Genomic DNA, 19,107 nt, shown 5'->3' on the forward strand with positions numbered 1-19,107 from the left:
AATGCCTGACATTTTAGGTTAAGTACAGGCTGTTCGAGAGCGCTGTTATTATTCCAAATGTGCGTGTTACTTCAGTTTATAATGTGATGGACATGTAGTAGGTGTTACCTGCCATTAGTGTGGTTTTGGAATACTTTGTTCCAAGTCTCAGGCACTTCCTCTCTACGAAACTGGTGTGTATCGGGTTTTTGTGAGCCTCCACAATCTATTTCCTAGGCCTATGTGCGTTTACCTGAAACCCGCCCATTGTCACAGGAAGCCAATGGCGTGACCTATCGCAGGTAAAACTCCGGCTCACAGATCGAGAAAAGCCGAATAAACTAGTTCTGGAAGACACGGTTGACATACGTTCACCTACCAGCATCTCGTGTTTTTTAAAATAGTGAACGGATCGGATTTACCGTTCTAACTAGAAAGTCCAGTCCGGCAGAGCGAAATGACACAGGAGCTTAGCAAGTAAGTAGGTTTCCACGGTCCAGTTGTGTTGGGTGTGTGAATATGAGCAGAATACGTCTGTTTACAGGTGTGCAATAACGGGTATGAATGATAACTTTATCGCAATTCGGTTGATGAACTTCCATAGCCTAACTATCCAGGTAGCGTAGGTAAACTATTGTGAGTTACTGGGTCACAATTTGTAATATTTAAAATATATTTTTACAGATGTATTTAAGATTGTTTAATGCTGATCCTGTAAATATTTTGACCTGGGTTTCATTTAATATTTTTTGCATTTGGAAAACTTTCGAAAGAAATCTAAATGAATGGCAGTTAGGTAATGCACTTGATTGTGTATTGAACTTTAGACAATGTACAAAATACTGACACACTCGTCTGTACCTGACAACTTATATTTAAACAAAACGATTACATTAATTTACTCCTAAGCGTAGACATCAGTGATTAGTCAGACTGCCATGACACAGACAGCGAATTGAATACCTGTCTTGCTGGTAGAACAGGATAATAGATCTGTCAAGAGTGCTACTGCTTGAAGGTAGCACTTACAAACCTGCTGCTCACTCTATGGGACTGCTTCTGTCCGTGTAATATGGCTATTGGGCATAATAAGGGAGATTCTGAACTTTAGATGTTGGACTGTCTCACTGTTGAAAGAGGGGTATTCTGAACTTAATGTTGGACTGTCCCACTGTGCAGAAAGGGAGATTTGGGTCTAAATGTTGACCTGTCCCACTGTGCAGAAGGAGGGGGGTTCTAAACTAAAAGTTGGACTGTCCCACTGCAGAAAGGGGGATTCTGAACTAAACGTTGGACTGTCCCACTCACTGTGCAGAAAAAGGGGTGTTCTGGTGCTCCAGAATGAGCCGTCGTACAGCGGTGGTCAGCGGCAAGCATTCACGGAGGATGACGAGGCATGGAGGGCCTTCCTGGAGAACCCCCTGACGGCCGCCTCCAAGGCCATGATGAGCATCAATGGAGATGAGGACAGTGCCAATGCTCTGGGCCTCCTCTACGACTACTACAAGGTACCTTATATATACCTACTAAGCTCAGCAAAAAAAGAAATGTCCCTTTTTCAGGACCCTGTCTTTCAAGGATAATTCGTAAAAATCCAAATAACTTCACAGATCTTAATTGTAAAGGGTTTAAACACTGTTTCCCATACTTGTTCAATGAACCATGAACAATTAATGAACATGAACCTGTGGAATGCTCGTTAAGACACTAACAGCATGCAGACAGTAGGCAATTAAGGTCACAGTTATGAAAACTTAGGACACTAAAGAGGACTTTCTACTGACTCTGAAAAACACCAAAAGAAAGATGCCCAGGGTCCCTGCTCATCTGCGTGACTGTGCCTTAGGCATGCTGCATGCTGCAAGGACTGCAGATGTGGCCAGGGCAATAAATTGCAATGTCCGTACTGTGAGACGCCTAAGACAGCGCTACAGGGAGACAGGACAGACTGCTGATCGTCCTCACAGTGGCAGACCATGTGTAACAACACCTGCACAGGATCGGTACATCCAAACATCACACCTGCGGGACAGGCACAGAATGGCAACAACAACTGCCCGAGTTACACCAGGAACGCACAATCCCTCCATCAGTGTTCAGACTGTCCGCAATAGGCTGAGAGAGGCTGGACTGAGGGCTTGTCGGCCTGTTGTAAGGCAGGTCTTCACCAGACATCACTGGCAACAACGTCGCCTATGGGCACAAACCCACCGTCGTTGGACCAGATAGGACTGGCAAAAAGTGCTCTTCACGAGTTGGGGTTTTATCTCACCAGGGGTGACGGTCGGATTCACGTTTATCGTTGAAGGAAAGAGCGTTACACCGAGGCCTCTTCTCTGGAGCGGGATCAATTTGGAGGTGGAGGGTCCGTCTTGGTCTGGAGCGGTGTGTCACAGCATCATCGGACTGAGATTGTTGTCATTGCAGGCAATCTCAATGCTGTGCGTTACAGGGAAGACTCCCTCATGTGGTACCCTTCCTGCAGGCTCATCCTGACCCCCCCCCCCCCTTTGTTTAGGGACACATTATTCCATTTCTGTTAGTCACATGTCTGTGGGACTTGTTCAGTTTATGTCTCAGTTGTTGAATCTTATGTTCATACAAATATTTACACGTTAAGTTTGCTGAAAATAAATGCAGTTGACAGTTAGAGGATGTTTATTTTTTTGCTGAGTTTATATTACTACTACTATATACCTACTTTACTATAAAGATTCTATAAGTACCTCCACCGCCATAAATACACTGCTCAAAAAAATAAAAGGAACACTAAAATAACACATCCTAGCTCGGAATTAATGAAATAATCTTATTAAATACTTTTTTCTTTACATAGTTGAATGTGCTGACAACAAAATCACACAAAAATAATCAATGGAAATCCAATTTATCAACCCATGGAGGTCTGGATTTGGAGTCACACTCAAAATTAAAGTGGAAAACCACACTACAGGCTGATCCAACTTTGATGTAATGTCCTTAAAACAAGTCAAAATGAGGCTCAGTAGTGTGTGTGGCCTCCACGTGCCTGTATGACCTCCCAACAACGCCTGGGCATGCTCCTGATGAGGTGGCAGATGGTCTCCTGAGGGATCTCCTCCCAGACCTGGACTAAAGCATCTGCCAACTCCTGGACAGTCTGTGGTGCAACGTGGCGTTGGTGGATGGAGCGAGACATGATGTCCCAGATGTGCTCAATTGGATTCAGGTCTGGGCAACGGGCGGGCCAGTCCATAGCATCAATGCCTTCCTCTTGCAGGAACTGCTGACACACTCCAGCCACATGAGGTCTAGCATTGTCTTGCATTAGGAGGAACCCAGGGCCAACCGCACCAGCATATGGTCTCACAAGGGGTCTGAGGATCTCATCTCGGTACCTAATGGCAGTCAGGCTACCTCTGGCGAGCACATGGAGGGCTGTGCGGCCCCCCAAAGAAATGCCACCCCACACCATGACTGACCCACCGCCAAACCGTTCATGCTGGAGGATGTTGCCGGCAGCAGAACGTTCTCCACGGCGTCTCCAGACTCTGTCACGTCTGTCACATGTGCTCAGTGTGAACCTGCTTTCATCTGTGAAGCGCACAGGGCGCCAGTGGCGAATTTGCCAATCTTGGTGTTCTCTGGCAAATGCCAAACGTCCTGCACGGTGTTGGGCTGTAAGCACAACCCCCACCTGTGGACGTCGGGCCCTCATACCAAGGTCACAGTTATGGAGTCTGTTTCTGACCGTTTGAGCAGACACATGCACATTTGTGGCCTGCTGGAGGTCATTTTGCAGGGCTCTGGCAGTGCTCCTCCTGCTCCTCCTTGCACAAAGGCGGAGGTAGCGGTCCTGCTGCTGGGTTGTTGCCCTCCTACGGCCTCCTCCACGTCTCGATGTACTGGCCTGTCTCCTGGTAGCGCCTCCATGCTCTGGACACTACGCTGACAGACACAGCAAACCTTCTTGCCACAGCTTGCATTGATGTGCCATCCTGGATGAGCTGCACTACCTGAGCCACTTGTGTGGGTTGTAGACTCCGTCTCATGCTACCACTAGAGTGAAAGCACCGCCAGCATTCAAAAGTGACCAAAACATCAGCCAGGAAGCATAGGAACTGAGAACTGGTCTGTGGTCACCACCTGCAGAACCACTCCTTTATTGGGGGTGTCTTGCTAATTGCCTATAATTTCCACCTGTTGTCTATTCCATTTGCACAACAGCATGTGAAATGTATTGTCAATCAGTGTTGCTTCCTAAGTGGACAGTTTGATTTCACAGAAGTGTGATTGACTTGGAGTTACATTGTGTTGTTTAAGTGTTCCCTTTATTTTTTTGAGCAGTATATATCATATATATTATATTACTTTTCTAGGTGCCACGAGATAGGAGAACGACTGGACAGCCCAAAACAGAAGTGCTCCTGGGCGATGCTGATCCAAACAAAATGTAATGAATATCCTTAGTTATGATGTTGTTATCCAGTTATGACTTGGAATACTTTACTTTATATTTACTGTAAATCGAGACAAAGTGTGTTGAAGTAAAGAAAGTTGGTTTCTGAGATGACAGTTACTCTGATCATCTCCTCAGAAACGTCATGATGCCACTCCAAGACTCTCCCCTGAGGGCCGTCCCTCGCAACACTGCGGCCAAGGGCAGCAGCCAACCCAGCCAGGGGGATAAGATCCGGGCTCTCTACCCAGCCTCAGACTCCATAGTCTGCCTCTCCAGGCCTCCCTCCTACTCCATCAGCACAGGGCGGACCCTGGCCCTGCACTCCTTCCCATTGGGCCTCCCCCCTGGTCCCCACAGCTCTCAGTCCGACGGAATGGCCTTCAGTCACCAGCTCAACCACAGCCAGTACAGCCCCAGAGCCAAGAGCCTCACCCCCGATTCCACCTACACAGAGCCCTACAAGGGCAGCTCCTCTAACTGTGTAGGTCCTCTAACAGAACCAGATTGAACCAGGGCATAATTTTACACTGAGCAGCGCAATCCTCTCGTGGAGCTGTACTGCTTACACCCAGGTTTCATTTTTTTAAAACATTTTTAATTTAACCTTTATTTAACTAGGCAAGTCAGTTAAGAACTAATTCTTATTTACAATGACGGCCTAGGAACGGTGGGTTAACTGCCTTGTTCAGGGGCAGAATGACAGATTTTTACCTTATCAGCTCGGGGATTCGATCCACCAACCTTTCGGTTACTGGCCCAACGCTCTAACCACTAGGCTACCTGCCGCCCCATTGAAGTGAATGAGAGCGTCTCACGCTCTGTTAAAGTAGCAGGCTTGTGAGGAACAGCCTATTCACTTGTAGTACAATATGTAATGGTCACCTATACAGATTATTATGGGTGTCACCCAAATGGCACCATATTCCCTATAGTGCACTATAAAGCCAAGTGAATAGGGTGCCATTTGGGTCGCATCCTATGTCTATGGTGCTAATGTTCCCCTGGAATGTTTTGTTGTGACCCACAGGTCTTCCCTCACTCGGAGGAGCTCCAGCAACGTATGGCCTCCATCCCTCCAGGTGGATACCCTTACTACAGCTTGACAGCAAGGTAACATACTCAGTCAAACATGGGATAGAGACTGAGAGACACATTGAGAGACACATTCCTTTTACACATTCATGTTAAAGGCAGAATAAATGAACTGAACTTTGTGTGTTTTCAAAAATGCTTTCATAGTCACCAGACATCAGGATGTATAATGACAAAGAATATTCTCTCTCTCAGTCAACACTTTGAGTACATGCTGGAGGCTCCCCAGTCTATCCGGCCCAAGAGCGGCAGTGGCCAGATGAGTTACCTGAACAAGGGCCAGTTCTACCCCATCACCCTGAGAGAGCTAGGGGACCCCACGGTCCTACCCCACCTCAATGGAGCATTCCGGGTCTGAGCTTCTCTATTGTATCTCTTCTGTTTCTATTCTTATCGCTCTTTCTGTCTTTCTCTCCCCCCTCTCTTTCTCTCCTCCCTCCCTCTCTGTGTCTTTCTCTCCCCTCGCTCTCATCTCTCTTTCTCGACCTCTTTATCTATTTCTATCCTACAGGTATCTAGTGTGTCTCTAGGTTTGGGGAATGTTTTGGGAATGACTTACTGATGGAATATTTCAGAGTGTGGTGATGCTGGTGTTTGGAGAGGAAAAGTTCACAGATGACCAGCTCAAACACTGGAGATACTGGCACAGCAGACAGCACACAGCCAAGCAGCGCTGCATTGATATTGGTAAAGGGGTTACACACACGCATTCATACACACACTGCAATCATACGCACACACAACCGCATGCATGCACGCACACACTCTCACTCACACTAGGGCTGCACAATTCATTGAATTCACATCGAAATCGCAGTATTGACGTGCAATATTCATATCGCAAGAAATCCATATCGCACGCAATATTTTGAAATGCATCTCAGCCGTGTGCAATGTCTGTTTTTATAATTTACTACGTTTTTTTCTGCTCTTGTGGCCGCTTTCTGCACACATCACGCCCTCTGTCGCTCAAGCAGCGCAGTTCCTCTTCCTCACTGTTAAATTCACTATAAGTTTGCATGCTGTTGTGTTAGGTCAAATGCAGTCAATCGATTGTTCCAAACAAGAACGATGCTGCTTTACACACACACACACACACACACACACACACACACACAACCAAAACAGTCACAAAACAGTCAAACAAACATTATTGTTTGTGTGTAAACCATCCTGCTGTATCTCTTCCCTGTTTGTTCATCCCAGCTGACTACAAAGAGAGCTTCAATACGATTGCCAGTATTGAGGAGATCGCCTACAATGCCATCTCTTTCACATGGGACACTAAGGACGAGCCACGGGTAAAAGAGGCAAATATTTTGGGCTCTGGGGTGTAGTTTCCACTTGATCTCCCCCAATCTTAACCTGAACCAATAGTGTAAAAAATGCCAAATTGACCCAAGATCAGCATCCAGACTCTAGAGACTCTAGTCTAGAGGCAACTTCACTCTACACCAGAATTTGGAGCAAAATGTATGTCTATGTTTTGTCAGAAAAATAAAGTAGATACAAACAATCTCCAGCTGGGGGAGACATACACAAGTAAATCAATCATACACAACACTTTGAAATAACCCAGACTATAATTTCTAGAGACTACAATTTTATACCTTGGTTTTCTACCAGCGTGAAAGAAATGTCATACTCAATGGAAATAAACCCATAAATGTGCATCAGAACTGTTCATTTACATGTAAAACATTCTGTCTATTACTACTATACCTGTGTATGTTTTCATGTCATTATTGGTGCTTTTATTTAATGTTGTATGTGAGCCTCATGCCATAGACTTTTCTGTCCAATGTAAGTTGGATGAACAATAAAGAGTTTAAGAATTTGAATCCTCATGTACCTTGATCTTTGCCCCATCAGGTGTTTGTGTCAGTGAACTGTCTGAGTACAGACTTCTCCCCTCAAAAGGGAGTGCGGGGCCTTCCTCTCAACCTCCAGATTGACACCTACAGCTGTGGTGGCCATGGTGACAAGCTAGTGCACAGAGCCTACTGCCAGATCAAGGTGTTCTGTGACAAAGGTGCCGAGAGGAAAATCCGAGACGAGGAGAGGAAGCAGACTCAAAGGAAGGGAAGGGGACAGGAGACAACCGCAGCCTGTGAGTACAGTACACCTGATACAATCAATCAGTCAGTCTTTAAGTCTCACACACACACACGCACACGCATACATATATACTACCGTTCAAAAGTTTGGGGTCACTTAGAAATGTTCTTGTTTTTGAAAGAAAAGCACATTTTGTGTTAGCTAATCCAAGTTTATCATTTTAAAAGGCTAATTGATCATTAGAAAACCCTTTCGCAATTATGTTAGCACAGCTGAGAACTGTTGTTCTGATTAAAGAAGCAATAAATGTTACGGCTGTCGTAGAGAGGGGACCAAAGTGCTGCGTGGTAAGTGTTCATTATATTTATTAAACAATGAAACACTATAACAAAGAAACAAACCGAAAAGCCAAACAGTTCCGTCAGGTAACGAATATAAAACAGAAAATAACTACCCACCAAACACAGGTGGGAAAAGGCTGCCTAAGTATGATTCCTATTCAGAGACAACGATAGACAGCTGCCTCTGATTAGGAACCATACTCGGACCAACACAAAGAAATACAAAACATAGAATGCCCACCCCACACCCTGACCTAACAAAATAGAGAAATAAACCGTCTCTCTCAGGTCAGGGCGTGACCGTACCCCCCCCAAAGGTGCGGACTCCCGGCCACAAACCTGAACCTATAGGGGAGGGTTCGGGTGGGCATCTATACTTGGCGGCGACTCTGGTTCGGGGCGTAGCCCCCACACCGCCCGCTGATCCCCCCGCTTCTGTGTCGCCGGAGGAACCAGACCGTGGATCAACGTCAACAGTAAAGAGGCGACTCCGGGTAGCTGGCCTTCTATGCACAGTTAAAAAGAAAAAGCCATATCTCAGACTGGCCAATAAAAAGAAAAGATTAAGATGGGAAAAAGGACACTGGACAGAGGAACTCTGCCTTGAAGGCAAGCATCCCCGAGTCGCCTCTTCACTGTTGACGTTGAGACTGGTGTTTTGCGGGTACTATTTAATGAAGCTGCCAGTTGAGGACTTGTTCTGTGAAGGGAGTAGTTTCCATGACCAAGCAGCCACACACAAGCCTAAGATTACCATGTGCAATGCCAAGCGTCGGCTGGAGTGGTGTAAAGCTCGCCGCATTTGGACTCTGGAGCAGTGGAAACACGTTCTCTGGAGTGATGAATCACACTTCACCATTTGGCAGTTTGATGGACGAATCTGTTCAATTCAACTTACACCCAAACTCATTTTCTGCATTTCCATATATTTCTGCATTTCCTGCACTCATTTGAGATCATTTCCACACTGCCACGTAGGGCTGCACAATATGGGCAAACAATCTAGGCCTTATTTTTAACCTAATGTTGCAATTGCGATTTGACTTGTGATTTAGAGCAAAACACTTGGGTGAACTGTCAGAATCATGGAAATGTAATTATTATTCAAATTCCAAAGTTAGAATATTTTAGTAAGGACTTTAAATACAGTTTTATGATGACAAATGAAAATGCCAGGGATGAGTTATTGTGACAGGGTAGGAACCAAAGTGTTGACCAGTGTTTCCTAGGGGACCCTATAATCTTTGGCTTCATTTAATGTTTTCTCTTAGCTACTTCATGTAGTTAACATTCTTGCTTTGTGTATTCCTCTTTGATGTAGAAGATACTGTTGCACAAAAAAACATGCAGATGTAGGTCTACACCATCACTGGTATTATCAGGCTGTATAGCTAGTTACGTTTGCTCTGACGCAGTACATTTATCAGCTAGCTTGCGATTAGCATTAGCGGCTAACAAGCTAGTAGATTTATATTAAGAAGAAAATTGAAAACACCATCGTTGCCATCAATATTGTTTCATGTGCTGCATTGACCATAAATGTCTCATGTTAGAGGAACAACAAAGGCGCTCCTTGAGTGACAGGGGGCGGGGCTAGGTCTATGTGGAAAGTGGCATGGAGAGAGAGAGAGAGGAGATAGATGACTCAAGTAGAAAATAAACTATATATATGGATGTTACACAGCGTATCACATTTAACAAACATTCAAATGCCGTTATAGAAGGTAAAGTAAAAACCCAAACCGGTCCATGCATCAATACCGGTATATCGTAAAATACGGTATACCACCCAGCTCTACCTGCTCGGATGCATAGTGCCAAATGTAAAGTTTGGTGGAGGAGGAATAATGGTCTGGGGCTGTTTTTCATGGTTCGGGCTAGGCCCCTTAGTTCCAGTGAAGGGAATCTTAACGCTACAGCATATAATGACATTCTAGACGATTTTGAGCTTCCAACTTTGTTTGGGGAAAGCCCTTTCCTGTTTCAGCATGACAATGCCCCAGTGCACAAAGCAAGGTCCATACAGAAATGGTTTGTCAAGATCAGTGTGGAAGAACTTGACTGGCCTGCACAGCGCCCTGACCTCAACTCCATCGAGCACCTTTGGGATGAATTGGAACGCCGACTGCGATTTAGGCGTAATCGCCCAACATCAGTGCCCGACCTCACTAATGCGCTTGTTGCTGAATGGAAGCAAGTCCCTGCAGAAATGTTCCAACATCTAGTGGAATGTCTTCCTAGAATAGTGGAGGCTGTTATAGCAGCAAAGGGGCGACCAACTCCATATTAATGCCCATGATTTTGGAATCAGATGTTCGACGAGCATCCACATACGTTTGGTCATGTAGTGTGTATATATATATATATATATATATATATATATATATATATATATATATATTTAATCTCTCGTGGACAGACAACGTAAACATAAATGGTACCGTAAATCTGTCTTGATACAACAGGATGCTTGTGAGATAACGAGCAGCATAAAGAATGAAACACATCGAGAATCTCACTGCCGATAGGTACTTATCACAGTGAGAGGCCATTCTTTCTCATGCTAGAACAAAATCGTTAACCTGCTGCGTGCCGACCCGCTAGCGACGAACCTGCCACTGACGAGAATCACAACTTGACTTTGAGTCAATCAAAGAGCATGAACCCCAACAAAAGTGACAACAAAAAGGCAAAAAGAGGGCATTTTCTCCATATATGCATGGTTAAATGTCATGAGTCAGTCACACTTTATATGCAATGCAGGCTATGGGATGGTAGCTAAGTGCACAGATTCAATGCACACAAAATGAAATACCTCCTCCAAGCTCGCTAACCACTGTAGCTAGTATTGACATTATGATTAAGTCATACTGTTTATGTTTCCATGAAACAGCTGCCTGTGGTAGCGGCCGAGTTAGTGCAGTGTCCTTAGCTAGCTAACTAACTAAGTTGTGCTAGCAAACGAATATGCTATTGTTAGCTAGCTGGCTAAACATTTGGCTATGGGCTGGCAGTATGGGATTATGGAAAGTGGATTAAATTGTTTCTTTGTCATCTTTCTAGATAGTTATCTGGCTAGTATCATCAAGGGCTTTCTACAAAATAGCAACATTAGCTCAGCTAGCTAGCATTGGGATCTACACCATAAACTAAGCAACACACACGGACATGCATTGCCAAACAAGGCTACTGCCACCTTTTGGTTTGGAGTATTTTAACAAGGCTTTGTGGCTGACGACTTAAACGTCTTTTCTATGTGAACACAAAAGAGATTGACTGCCGACACTGTTCAGGGGTGCAGTTACTCTCGGCTGGTGAACGGTAGACAATCTTATGTGTGTCCCTGCTCTTAGTTCCGGTGCTTTGGACAAATCACGATTTCGCAGGTGTTAGCTTCTTTTGAATTTCGGAAGGGTTGGGGACATTTGGCCCATAGACTTGCAAAGAGAGAGGGTGGAGCTCTTCAGTCCGTTTCCGATCCTCATTCTATCTCTTCTCAACACATATGAACCCGTGTGGCTCAGTTGGTAGAGCATGGTTTTTGCAACGCCAGGGTTGTGGGTTCGATTCCCACGGGGGACCAGTAAGAAAAAAAAGGGGGGAAAAATGTATGAAATGTATGCATTCACCTCTGTAAGTCGCTCTGGATAAGAGCGTCTGCTAAATGGCAAAAATGTAAAATGTAACTTAATCGAACATCTGACCAATTACGCAAGACTTTATTTCTGGGTTAACCGAGATTAATATATAGTGCTTTTAACGAATACATTTTTGTGTGATTCACAAAATCCTGTCCTCAACTAACCCCTAAAAAGCAAGCCAGGGAAACAGCATGTCAAGGGTAAAGAAACTCAGTCTCTAGAGTTGACATACAATAGTAGACCTGCCTCAGTTCTTTGCAACAGTCCCATTGGTCTCTTCTCACAACCGATGGTGGAGCGCCCAGACGGAGGGCCCCTATTTTGATGAGCGGGACTGCTGTCCCACCCTGCTCCCATGTTAACCAATCTACCTCCCCCTGCTGTCCTATCGCAGGTGTGGAAGACCCTCTGAAGCTGAAGCATGTGGACATAACATCGTTCAAAGCCATGAGTGATATGGACTCCCAGCCGGTCCTCTTCATCCCTGAGGTTTACTTCCCCAGCACCCTGCGCCACCATGTAAGTCCTACATTACATGTAAAGTTAAAATATTAAAGCATTAAACCGCTCTCTTAAAGCCTCCATTGTCCAGAAATTGTATCTAAATCCAAATTGGTTTTCTAGAAAGGTACTAAGAGAGGCCCATCCTATGTTTAAGAGTGGGCTTTTTGCATCTTAAAACCTTACAGTGGATCCCTGTTTAAAGTATCCTCCTTTTTAAATGAAGTCATACTGAGTTGGCTACAATTTCAATTTCATCCTCCAGAAAAGGCAGATCTAATATCACAGCAAATAATATGGCTAAACTCCAATATACTGATAGAGAAGAAAAACACATTTGGGCGGGGGGGTTTACTAAAAGGATATAATATTTATGAAGGACATTGTAAACAAAAATTGTAAAATTATGTCACACAAGCAACTAATAACAGTGTACCGATGAGTATGCTCAATACGAAATTATAACCAACTCATCACGACTCTATCACAAAATTGGAAGAGACAATCACTTCAACAAGAAATTAAAGAATTAGTCTGTCTGCCTCCCATTAAAAATCAGAAATGGCTTAAAATGATTAGTATAAATCAAAAAATGTATAAGTTCACTTAAAGTCAAAAGGTTTGACAGCGATACTGTATACATTTCATGTCAGTTGGGAACAGGTTTTTGATGTCCCAATACGTTGGCATAGGGTCTGACATATAAAAAAACTATTGACACATCAATCCGCTCGTTTTAACTATTATATGAAATACTTGCTACAAAAAGAATGCTCAATATATGGGGCATTGAACAGTCAGCCTTGTACAGACTCTACCACAAGGAAACATTTTTTCTTGTACTGTCCATTGGTGGCTCGCTTTTGGAGTCAGGTCCAGGAATGGTTGTTATGTCATAATATCAGGGTTCAGGTGGACCTGCAAACTGTAATGTTAGGGGATCTGAAAACCAGAATCAGTCAATGGGAAATATCAAAGTATTTATTTTTAGGGCAATATACTAAGTAGAAATGTTATAAATAGGGAAGTTCAGAACCCTCGTTAGACATCATAGTAAAATGGAGGGATGCATTGCTAAAGGAAATAGCTAAATGGCATTATACTAGGAAATATGGATTGATCTGTGGACATTGAAGGGTCGGTGTGGGTGAAAAATCCAGCAATTGAAGAAAGAGGCGATATTTATAGTTATTTAACTACAGGTACCGTTAGATGTGAGCGAAATAACTGTAAGTAGCAGTAGAAGTATGGTTGTCCATTAGTTTACTCCAAGTAGGGTAGGGATGGTAGGGTGAGGTGATAAGTAAAGGGGTTTCGAAATCATGCAAACAATTAAATTAATAGAACCTACAATCTATCTCAAGTATTAAAGCTGATCTACCCTACCCCCAAGAAAATCATCTTATATTACCCATATTTAGGGTTTCAAAATTCTAGTAACTTTCCCAAAGTTCCTGGACTTTTTAGAAATACCAGTTGGAGGATTCCTGGAATCGAGGCAATAAGCAGGGAGGGAATCGTCCAACTGGGATTTCTGGAAAAACCTGGGAACTTTGGGAAAGAAACTGGAATGCAACCCTACCCATGTTACACTGCAGCATATCGTCAAACTTACCATAGTCTCTAGGGACGTTTTGTTTTTAGCCTTTGCTAGGACTGAGCAACATTTTCCTGGATAATTTGTAATACAAATGAGTTATAAAAACAATATACACCTGGTTGCATACAATACTGCTGGTTCATTTAAATACAATAATCAGCTGAAATAGAGGAGTAAAGCTCATATAACAAGACTTACTTAAATTTGTGTGAGATCACATGTAAATACATGACAGGGGAAATGTCATTTTTGAGACATCTTTTCAGAAAATGTGTGTTGTGCAACATAAAGAACACAAAAGGACTATCACAGCTAAGAGACGGCAGTCCTCAAGGGGTGCTTGTGCTACACTGACTGGAGAGTTTCAGTGTAGTTGGCTTGAAACAATAGCAGCTGAACAAATAGCCCAGGTAAAGAACATTCTGGAGATGTGACATCACATGATGTCCTTGTTATTGTCCTGTAGGGGCTCGGGTTTCCCCCTCAAGGTGGCTGTCCCTGTAAACAACTAGAGGACTAACGATCCTAAACATGAACAAAGACTATGCTCTGGGTCATTTGCATGTTATACTTATTAGCAGTGGTGTAAAGTACTTAAGTAAAAATACTTTAAAGTACTAATTAAGTCGTTTTTGGGGTATCTATACCTTACTTTACTGTTTATATTCTTGACTACATTTACTTCACTACATTCCTCAAGAAAATAATGTACTTTTTTCCCCCGGACACCCAAAAGTACTCATTACTTTTTGAATGCGTAGCAGGAAAGGAAAATGGTGCAATTCACACACAAAAGAACATCCCTGGTCATCCCTACTGCCTCTGATCTGGAGGACACGCTAAACATACATGCTTTGTTATTAAAGTATGTCTCAGTGTTGGAGTGTGCCATTGGCTATCCAAAAATAAGAAAAACAAGAAAATGGTGCTGTTTGGTTTGCTTAATATAAGGGATTGTAAATTATTTAGACTTTTACTTTTGATACTTAAGTATATTTTAGCAATTACATTTACTTTTGATACTTGAGTACATTTAAAACCAAATACTTTTAGACTTACTCAAGTAGTATTTTACTGGGTGACTCACTTTTACTTCAGTCATTTTCTATTAAAGGTATTTTTACTCTTACTCAAGTATGGGTGCTTTTTCTACCACTGCTTTTTAGAAATCGTTATTTGCATAGATATCAGTATAGATACGGATATTGGGTATATAATCTTGCTCTTTATCCTTTATCAGGCATGCCTATCAGATGATGGTGAGGATGGGTGAGTACTGTTCTTCTTTTAGACAAGACTTGTAATATCAGGTAACATGAATAGATGCTATAAATGTAAAAATAAAATGATTGGAAATGCTGCATACCCATAATAAGTGATTAACTGCATTTTCCGTACTCATCCATACTCATGATAGTCATACATGTATTGTTTGTTTTTCTGCAGCTTGGGGCAGAAGAGACTGCTCCACTATGATGAGGAATTTGACTCTGCCACTCACAAGAGAGCCAGGAGGGAGGAGCCAGAAAAGGGTACATCAAATAGACAGACGGACGGACAGACAGACAGACAGACAGACAGACAGACAGACAGACAGACAGACAGACAGAGTGAAAAAGAGACCGTTTAGAGACCGTAAAGAGAAGGCATAAACCGGAGAGAGAGAGAATTATAGAACGCGGGAGCAAAATAGAGAGAATGAGCGAGGGAAAGAGAATTAAAAATAGCGTGAGAGAGAGGGAGAAATGCTTTCTGGCTTGGCTGTCTGCACTCTAGTTGTGTTTGTTGCTCTGGCTGCTGTTGTTCAGGCTGCTCCCACCTAGTTCAGCTTACTGAATTCATGTAAACACAGGCCACGTGGCTTCCACCCCCCCCCACTCTCTGGATGAACAAAACAAAACACAACACACACAAACACACTCAACTGGTTTTCCAAGTGGAACGTGATCATTTTCCTGACATGTAGTCCAAAGGGGATAGCTTTTTTTCCCACTCACGTGTGTGGCGGGGGAAAGGTTCTGAGAACGATTAGGGGCTGTTTACTGTTTGGTGCGGTCTCTGTCAGACTAGTCTATTGCTGACCAGGCTCATAGCCAATTCCCAAGACGCCAGCAAGAAAGGAGCAAAGTGCAATTATGGTCCAGCCTGCTCTCAGTGTAACAAAGGGGTGTCCAAAATGGCCCCCTATCCTGGGCTATGGTCAAAAGTAGTGCACTATATAGGGAATAGGGTGCCATTTCATAGACAGTCCATGTAAACGTAGTTTCACTATCTTTATGGGGGGTGAGAGTGGCAGTTCTTTCAGCATGAATACACACCACAACCATGGAAATGTCACCCAGCAGGATATTAGGGCAATGCTGTAGTAGTTGCTAAGATCTCAGTGACTTGACTGAGTGAGAAACCCACACAGTATTTTAATGTTTGAAACTGTCTCACACCCATGTCTAAAAACATACTTTGTGTGTATTCCTACCTCCATTTGCTTATGGAAACTCTCCCTCACACTGAGGGTTGGTGTGGTGTGGTAGTATCTGACTGGGTTGGTGTGGAATTTGAATGTACCTCTCCCTCACACTGTGGGGGTTGGTGTAGTATCTGACTGTATCTCTCCCTCACACTGTGGGGGTTGGTGTGGTAGGCAATCTTTTGGTGTGGTATCTGACTTTTGGTTTCGTCTCTCTCTGTGTTCCTCTAGTGCTGCTCTACGTCCGTAAGGAGACAGAGGAGGTGTTTGATGCTCTAATGCTGAGGACGCCCACTCTGGCAGGACTACTGGAGGCTGTGAGCAGATGTTGTTGGGTTCCATAGAACCTTTGTTTTTGCAGAAGTATTTTCAGAAGTCCTCGATTTTCGTAGATGAGTCTGAAATGAATCTATTTAGCTCAGAACGTCTTATTTGACATTACTGTATTTATACCAGGGATATCATTTCTCAACAGGCAAAGTTCAAAAATAGCTGGAGTGGGAATTTAATACTTCCCTTTGTCTGATAAGTGTTGTATGTTTTGAGTGTGTGCGATATAAGTGACCTTGTTTTTTTCCCCCATCGGTTTAAATACATAGCAAGCAGACATAGCTATTTGTGTGAAATGTGCCACCCTGCATGCGTCCTAAATGACACCCTATTCCCTTTATAGTGAACTACTTTTGAGTCCATTGGGTTCTGGTCAAAAGTAGTGCACTGTATAGTATATAAGGTGCTATTTGGGGTTCAAACCACCGTGTCACAGTCAGATAGGTTTGTTTCCTGTTTGTGTCTGTCAGGAAGCAGTCACTCGTCAGAGAAGGCACACAGGCGTTCAGTGGAATGTATTGTATTGACTGACTGTTCGCGCCCAGTTCTCATAGGGGGTTGCCCCTGTTTTTCATCACATCTCTAGGTATCTGATAAATATGAGCTGCCGCTTGGAAAAATGGGGAAAGTCTACAAGAGGTGCAAAAAAGGGTAAGACCGGTGTCACTGCTCATGATCTAGGTCACTGGAAATGAAGTCTGTCCCAAATGGCACCCTATTCCCTATATAGTGCACTACTTTTGACCGGGGCCATAAGGCTCTGGTCAGAAGTAGTGCACTACATAGGGAATATGGTGCCATTTGGGACGCGTGGAAAGTAAATAATCTAGAACATGTTTATAGAGTAAACTCCACTTTGAAAATAAGGAAATCACTTCTACTCTCTTGTCTGTAGGATCCTAGTTCATATGGACGACAACATCATCAAGCATTACTCCAACGAGGATGCCTTCCACATCCGCATGGAGGAGGTGGGGGGAAAGGTCCTGCTGACACTGACCGAGATCTGAGCTCTGAGCCTGGACAGGGGTGTATACATTAGGGCCAGCAACGTTTCAAAACGTTTCGCAATGGAAAACAAAAATAACAATTTCTTATTGGACCAGTACAGGTTATTGGACCTCCCTGTTTTATCATTTTTGCTTCTGTTTGGTGCCTCCAGGGTGAGGCCCTTGGAGGAGGGACACATGTTGAGCTCCAAGGGCGTGGGTAGGGACCCAGAACAGTAAGATTAGGCACCTGTTTACACAACTGTAACATACTTCTACAAGTAAAACTAGATATTTTCATGAGTTCTGCCTTTCTGCTGCACCAGTGACTACAAGGCCATTTTCTGGTTGTGCAACATTGCTACCTCGTTCGCTGGCAAGATTTTTGTTGTATTTTCACTTAAAATATGACTGATTGATTCACTGTATCCATGTTAAAAGTATAAATAATTTTGAGGAACATTTGGAAACAATATTGTGTAACGGCCAATTATATTTTCCTTGCTTAAATTTAGACCTTTTGTACTACTACTTTACAGTATATGTCGCTGTGAATGAATTATTTTCCAGACAAGATGGCAGAGTGTTGTTTAGAATGTCAGTGTTCATATAAGTTCATATTATGTATTATTTTCAAAGATATGCAGTGGTCAGTTTTAGGAAATGAACTTGTTAACATGATGCGGTGACCGGTTAGGGCTATTTCTGTCTGAGAATGTACTTTTATAACTATTTTTCAGAATTCATGGAGGTGATTTTTTTATTTTTATGTTTACATCATGAAAAAGTAATATATGAATTCAATAATATATGTATTTATATTTACATTTTGTGCTAAGTGTGGTGTGTGTATCTGACTCTAGATATATAGGTGTCAGCTCCATATGCGATGACACAATGTGAATATTTCTTGGCAACAGGAAATGGGGGTGGGGGTCAGGAAGTGTGTGTTAGTGTTTCAAAACCTTGTCTGTCATGCAAGAACTGATTTGAAATCAGTCCTGTTAGCAGATGCTTACCTACAGTGGTTATTAAATGTGTTAAAGTCATTCTTCAGACTAAGTATTTCTTTGCACATTGTGTTTTTGTAAGGGAACTTAGCTCAACTGCATCAACGAGGCATGAAGCAGAGAATGTGCAGATTTGGTGATTAGGCTCTGGTCAAAAGTAGTGCACTATATTGGGAATATGGTACCATTTGGGATGCAAGTTGAGTTTTATATAAATAGAACCACATCAGAAACTGTGTTTTATAGCCCTTTAGATTGAGTTAGAAAAATAATATAGAGTCTGAGAGCCATCTTTCTCACAGCTCTTTTAGTCCTATCCTGAACATCATGCAGTCAGGCTGTCCCATGCTACTTGTTTCAAAAACACCTAGGCCCGTACACATTAAGTTGTACACTTTTGGCACAATGGTTGTGATACAACAGAGAGATATTCGGAAAACAAAAATAATTACAAAAGTGCTGTAGAGACACATCGGAATGGTTGTGTAATAATTTTTGCACAGACAAAGTCTATTGCAACCATACTTAACAGGCGGATCTCGACCCGGAACAGTGTCAATATAGACCACCATATATTTTTGTTATATTATTTCTTTTTGGGAAATCAGTCTTGCTTTTAACTTACTGATGTTGAGAGTTGTAATAGTAGAAGGCACAC

General features: G+C 43.0%; 1 protein-coding gene across 5 annotated transcripts; it reads left to right on the forward strand.

Annotated features, from left to right (window-relative positions):
* Positions 1 to 63: 63 nt before the first annotated feature.
* On the forward strand, positions 64 to 18,488 carry LOC123743466 (grainyhead-like protein 1 homolog). 5 transcript variants are annotated; one of them, XM_045720737.1, is made up of 15 exons: positions 64 to 460; positions 1,295 to 1,487; positions 4,338 to 4,411; positions 4,556 to 4,901; positions 5,448 to 5,530; positions 5,708 to 5,864; positions 6,088 to 6,199; positions 6,719 to 6,813; positions 7,385 to 7,622; positions 11,947 to 12,071; positions 14,894 to 14,922; positions 15,100 to 15,185; positions 16,352 to 16,437; positions 17,037 to 17,101; positions 17,346 to 18,488. In XM_045720737.1, the coding sequence occupies exons 2-15, from the start codon at positions 1,422 to 1,424 to the stop codon at positions 17,458 to 17,460; spliced, it is 1,677 nt and encodes a 558-aa protein (XP_045576693.1). In that variant the 5' UTR covers positions 64 to 460; positions 1,295 to 1,421; the 3' UTR covers positions 17,461 to 18,488. The 5 variants fall into 5 exon arrangements, with proteins under 5 accessions (XP_045576693.1, XP_045576691.1, XP_045576692.1 ...); XM_045720735.1 differs by having other exon boundaries at positions 64 to 456; positions 1,247 to 1,487; XM_045720736.1 differs by having other exon boundaries at positions 64 to 456.
* Positions 18,489 to 19,107: the final 619 nt, after the last annotated feature.

This window comes from Salmo salar, chromosome ssa06 (genome assembly GCF_905237065.1).
Source record: "Salmo salar chromosome ssa06, Ssal_v3.1, whole genome shotgun sequence".
Lineage (NCBI taxonomy): Eukaryota > Metazoa > Chordata > Actinopteri > Salmoniformes > Salmonidae > Salmo > Salmo salar.